Genomic DNA, 6,267 nt, shown 5'->3' on the forward strand with positions numbered 1-6,267 from the left:
TCTCCAGCGAGCAAAACTTGCTTCATCTATCGAGGTCTTTCCTGGTGACTCCCGAGTTTGTCCGCCAAGAAACACGTCCTTCGTCCAGGGGTGAAGAGCTGAGGCTTAAGGGTTCTGCTTCACCTGCTGTCTTGGCCCCAGCAGCCACTTCCTCCTGGCTTGTGGTGACTTGACATCATCACACCTGCAACAATCATCATCATCATCATCATCACCCCAAGCTTCACCTCCTGCCCAAGTGTTGCCTCTCACCAGCTGTCACTAACAAGGACTGGAACTTACAACAGACTCTGTTGGAGAAAATCTTGAGCTGACTTTGCTTTTTTGAGAATGCAAGAGGATTCTCAATAACAGTTTTGATTAAAAATATACATCTTTAACCCCTTGACTGCAGATTTCGTATCAGAAGACCTCATCAAGCTACAGGAGTGGAACAAAACAATTCGATGAAGAAAAATGTAAAATCCTGCACACCAATACCACATGGGAAACACTTCACTATCCACCACAGGGGCAGAGAAAGACCTGGGAGTAGATAAATTCATGGACAGCGATATTAGGTGGGGTTAGATACACGGGAGCTTAGGGTCAAAGGAGCTGCCTCTACAGAATGGACATCAAATTGCTAGAATCAGTTCAGAGGAGGATGACCAAGATGATTCAGGGGCTGAGGAACCTCCCATATCAAAATAGGCTGAAACATCTAAACTTACATTCACTAGAGAGACGAAGAGTGCGGGGAGATCTGATAGAAGTATTCAAATGGGTCAAGGGTTACAACAAAGGCGATATAAATAAAGTACTAAGAATTAGCCAGCAGGATAGAACTCGCAGTAATGGATTTAAATTAGAAAAGTATAGATTTAGGAGGGATATAGGCAAGCATTGGTTTAGTAATAGGGTGGTGGGGGAATGGAATAGACTCAGCAATCACATAGTTAGTGCAGGGACGATGGCTTGTTTTAAGAGTAGACTGGATAGCTACATGGACGGGGACGACAGGTGGCAGTGAGGTGTGGGTGCAGTAGGGTGACGGGGTGCTGGATGCATGCCTAGTACCGCCGGTATAACGAAGATCAAGCCTCTACCTGTAACCCCTGTAACTACACCTCACCCATCGTGAGTAGTGGGGGGGATTCTGGAGCTGCCCTGTGTAAGCCACCCGGCCTCTTGCAGTTTCCCTACGTTCTTATGTTCTTCTTCTTATGTTCTTACCAGTGAAGCCAAATCCATGCCCATCATAGTGGAGAGGTTAAATATGCTTTATATCCCCCTTTCCCAACCCTGGGGTCGCCAAGCGCTTTTCCTGGGGTCGCCAAGACCTCAAAATATTAAACATGGTGTTGTTATGTTATGATAACACAATAACATATTATGTTATAATAACACAAACACAAACAACTAAACTGGTGGGGTCGCGGTCATGTTTAGAGGTGCATGATTGGGGTCGCCTGAAAAAAAGGTTGGGAACCACTGCTTTAGATCATAAGATTTCCCAAGGATAATTTCCCAAAAAAGCTCAAGGCTTCTCACGTGGACATTGAAGTGTTCCTCGGGATACTCTCGGTGCTCCCAATGACAAGGGCGACGGTGGCCTGCTGCTGTGCCTTGAGGGACAGCCTTCATGGAGAGACTCCTCATCACTGCTGAAGGCGCTGTCCTGCTACCCTGCGCTGGCCTCTGCGAGTCTGCTCCCAGGCAGGTGGCAACCTTGGAAACATTAAAAATAAGAGGAGGCGACACTGGCCACACTTATAACTTTCATGTCTGTTTTGTTTATATTCCCTGCCTGTTCCCTTATCAGTAATCTGTCAGCAGCAACACTCACCAGTATCAGAGCCTTGGTCCACCTGGGCGCTCTGAGCCTGTGTCCGCACCACTGCACAGCCTTCAGCCACCAGTACCAGCACAAGATCTTGTGTCAGCCAGTCTTTGGGTGTCTCAGGGTGGCCGCTTGCCTTCAGCCGGGGCACCAGGCCGCCCAGCACTCCCTGGAAGGCTCACGGCCAGCCTGCCGCTCACACAGCCTGAGAGTGAGGAAATAATCAGAAGAAAAAATGATAACATGGAAACAAATACCTTACATACACAGTTTCTTACTAACTAAGAGTGAATTTTCATATTCTTGTCAAAATATTCAATCAATACACTTCAAGAACACTTTGGGAATATCCAGATCATGCACAGTGATGAAAAATGACACAACTAAATATTTACTGCAATATCACAGTGAGACATCAACCAACATGAATCAATCAAGAGGTTATCAACGGAACATGACAATGACTCCATGCGCACCCTCATGGTTGAGGCCGAGCGCCTCAAACTCCACCTTGGCGACTTCCCACACACTGACCCAACAAGGCTTGCAGCGGCCGGGACCAGCGCTGGAAGTCTCTGCCGAAGAAAGTTGAAAACAGTGTTTGTGGAAACAAGAAAAAGACGCTGCAACAACCACAAGCTTCACCTCTTTATGTGTCCATGAATACACTGGAAACAAGAATGGAAACTAATTCAGTCTTGCTAAATAACTGTTGAGCAAGCCCTTCAGTTCGGCAAAGACTTGTAAAAAAAGAAAAAGATACACTCCAGCACCCCAGTGCTTGGTCTGCTGGAGGATCCTGATCACTGTACTGCTGAACAATAACCAAACATGACAACTTTTCATTCCTCTCACACATGACAAATTTCACATCAGGGTCACACAGTACTAATGCACATCCCATGCAAAAAAATGGCATTATATTACAATGTTTAACCCTTGACTGTGAATTTCCTACCAGAAGACCTCACCAAGCTACAGGAGTGGAACAGTGTCTGCTATAATTCAATGAAGAAAAATGTAAAGTGCTGCACCTTGGGAGGGGATATCCAGCACACCAATACCACATGGGAAACACTCCACTATCCACCACAGAGCCAGAGAAAGACCTGGGAGTATATGTTACCAGGCTACCAGTGAAGGGATATCCAGCACACCAATACCACATGGGAAACACTCCGCTATCCACCACAGAGCCAGAGAAAGACCTGGGAGTGTATGTTACCAGGCTACCAATAAAGGGATATCAAGCACACCAATACCACATGGGAAACACTCCACTATCCGCCAGAGAAAGACCTGGGAGTATATGCTACCAGGCTACCAGTGAAGGGATATCCAGCACACCAATACCACATGGGAAACACTCCACTATCCACCACAGAGCCAGAGAAAGACCTGGGAGTGTATGTTACCGGGCTACCAATAAAGGGATATCAAGCACACCAATACCACATGGGAAACACTCCACTATCCACCACAGAGCCAGAGAAAGACCTGGGAGTATATGCTACCAGGCTACCAGTGAAGGGATATCCAGCACACCAATACCACATGGGAAACACTCCACTATCCACCACAGAGCCAGAGAAAGACCTGGGAGTATATGTTACCAGGCTACCAGTGAAGGGATATCCAGCACACCAATACCACATGGGAAACACTCCACTATCCACCAGAGAGACAGAGAAAGACCTGGGAGTATATGTTACCAGGCTACCAGTGAAGGGATATCCAGCACAGCAATACCACATGGGAAACACTCCACCATCCACCACAGAGCCAGAGAAAGACCTGGGAGTATATGTCACCAGGCTACCAGTGAAGGGATATCCAGCACACCAATACCACATGGGAAACACTCCACTATCCACCAGAGAGACAGAGAAAGACCTGGGAGTATATGTGACCAGGCTACCAGTGAAGGGATATCCAGCACACCAATACCACATGGGAAACACTCCACTATCCACCACAGAGCCAGAGAAAGACCTGGGAGTATATGTGACCAGGCTACCAGTGAAGGGATATCCACCACACCAATACCACATGGGAAACATTCCACTATCCACCATAGAGCCAGAGAAAGACCTGGGAGTATATGTTACCAGGCTACCAGAGAAGGACGAATCCCGGTCAATCGCAGCGGACAGGTTAACCATCAACAGTCCACTACAGTATTATGGAGTTTCCTATGATGCTCTAACTCTCCTGTTATGTTACCATACTCCTCCCTGTTCAGGCTAATGCTCTGATTCCACCTCTCCACCTGGTTCTCTGTCTAATGTTAGTGTGCTCCATCCTGCCCTAGCAAAGTTTATAATTCCACCTCTCCACCTGGTTCACTGTCTGGTGTTAGTGTGGTTCTTTGGTGTTAGTGTGTTCCATCCTGCCCCAACAAAGGTTCTAATTCCATCTTTCCGCCTGGTTCTGTTTGGTATTAGTGTGCTCCATTCTGCCCCAGCATAGGTTCTAATTCCACCTCTCCGCCTGGTTCTCTGTTTGGTGTTAGTGTGCTCCATTCTGCCCCAGCAAAGGTTCTAATTCCACCTCTCCACCTGGTTCTCTGTCTGGTGTCAGTGTGCTCCATCCTGCCCCAGCAGAGGTTCTAATTCCACCTCCATCCTGCCCCAGCAAAGCTATAATTCCACTTGTCCACCTGGTTCTCTGTCTGGTGGGTGTCCTCCATCCTCCCAGCAAAGATTAAAATTCCACCTCTCCACCTGGTTCTCTGTCTGGTGTTTGTGTGCTCCATCCTGCCCCAGCAAAAGTTATAATTCCACTTCTCCACCTGGTTCTCTGTCTGGTGTTAGTGTGCTCCATCCTGCCCCAACAAAGGTTATAATGTCACCACTCCACCTGTTTCTCTGTCAGGTGTTAGTGTGCTCCATCCTGCCCTGGTGAAATGCCAGAATTTTTCTCTTTACAACACTCCCACACGACCACCGCGTGTAACGAAACACACGAGAAATTAATCCAGAGAAGGAAAGGTTTGCCGGTGCCGGGGAACGAACCCGCGACCAGCGTAACGAGAGAGCCACTCCTTTACCAGTCGGCCAAAGAGATACCCCGCTGGCTAAGTGGGTTTATGGGAGGCTCGTCCATCAGGCAAGTCGTGTCACTACACGGCTCTCCATTCCTATTTAGATTAATTTATGTGTGTTGAGTTCCCGTTTTCTATGAACTTCGGAGAGTATTCGCCATCACTCTACCTGTTACCCTCTCGGGGTGACACAACAGTACCACAGGAGAGGATCCCACCGCTTTTGCCACCAGTGAAATGCCAGAATTTTTCTCTTTACAACACTCCCACACGACCACTGCGTGTAACGAAACACGAGAAATTAATCCAGACAAGGAAAGGTTTGCCGGTGCCGGGGAACGAACCCGCGACCAGCGTAACGAGAGAGCCACTCCTTTACCAGTCGGCCAAAGAGGTACCCCACTGGCTAAGTGGGTTTATGGGAGGCTCGCCCATCAGGCAAGTCGTGTCACTACCCTGGTAAAGGTTAAAATTCCACCTCTCCAACTGGTTAGCGGTCTGGTGTAGTGTGCTCCATCCTGCCCCAGCAAAGGTTCTAATTCCACCTCTCCACCTGCTGGTGAAGAGGTGGATTAGATCCTTTGACGGGGCAGGATGGGGCACACTAACACCAGACAGAGAACCAGGTGGACAAGTGGAATCATAACCTTTCCTGAGGCAGGATGGAGCACACTAACACCAGACAGAGAACCAGGTGGAGAGGTGGAATTAGAACCTTTGTTGGGGCAGGATGGAGCACACTAACACCAGACAGTGAACCAGGTGGAGAGGCGGAATTATAACCTATGTTGAGGCAGGATGGAGCACACTAACACCAGACAGTGAACCAGGTGGAGAGGCGGAATTATAACCTTTGCTGGGGCAGGATGGAGCACACTAACACCAGACAGTGAACCAGGTGGAATTAGAACCTTTGTTGGGGCAGGATGGAGCACACTAACACCAGACAGTGAACCAGGTGGGGAGGTGGAACTAGATCCTTTGATTGGGCAGGGTGGAGCACATTAACACCAGACAGAGAACCAGGTGGAGATTTGGAATTCGAACCTTTGCTGCGGCAGAATGGAGTCCACTAACACGAGACGGAGGAGAAGGAGGAGAGGTGGAATTACAACCTTTGCTGGGGCAGGATGGAGCACGCTAACACCAGACATAGAACCAAGTGGAGAGGTTGAATTAGAACCTTTGTTGGGGCAGGATGGAGCACACTAACACCAGACAGAGAACCAAGTGGAGAGGATGAATTAGAACCTTTGCTGGGGCAGGATGGAGCACACTAACACCAGACAGAGAACCAAGTGGAGAGGTTGAATTATAACCTTTGTTGGGGCAGGATGGAGAACACTAACACCAGACAGTGAACCAATTGGAGAGGTGAAATTATAACGTTTGCTGAGGCAGG

The 6,267-nt window shown here is 48.3% G+C and overlaps 1 protein-coding gene across 1 annotated transcript in view; it reads left to right on the forward strand.

Annotated features, from left to right (window-relative positions):
- LOC127007275 (uncharacterized) overlaps positions 1 to 2,045 on the forward strand; it is a 22,939-nt gene extending 20,894 nt beyond the window's left edge. The window contains exons 3-4 of the mRNA XM_050878465.1: positions 1,584 to 1,698; positions 1,888 to 2,045. Coding sequence (XP_050734422.1) covers positions 1,584 to 1,698; positions 1,888 to 2,045 — 273 coding nt within the window. The remainder of the gene's footprint in view (positions 1 to 1,583; positions 1,699 to 1,887) is intronic.
- The last annotated feature ends 4,222 nt before the right edge of the window (positions 2,046 to 6,267 follow it).

This window comes from Eriocheir sinensis, chromosome 1 (assembly GCF_024679095.1).
Source record: "Eriocheir sinensis breed Jianghai 21 chromosome 1, ASM2467909v1, whole genome shotgun sequence".
Taxonomy (NCBI): Eukaryota; Metazoa; Arthropoda; class Malacostraca; order Decapoda; family Varunidae; genus Eriocheir; species Eriocheir sinensis.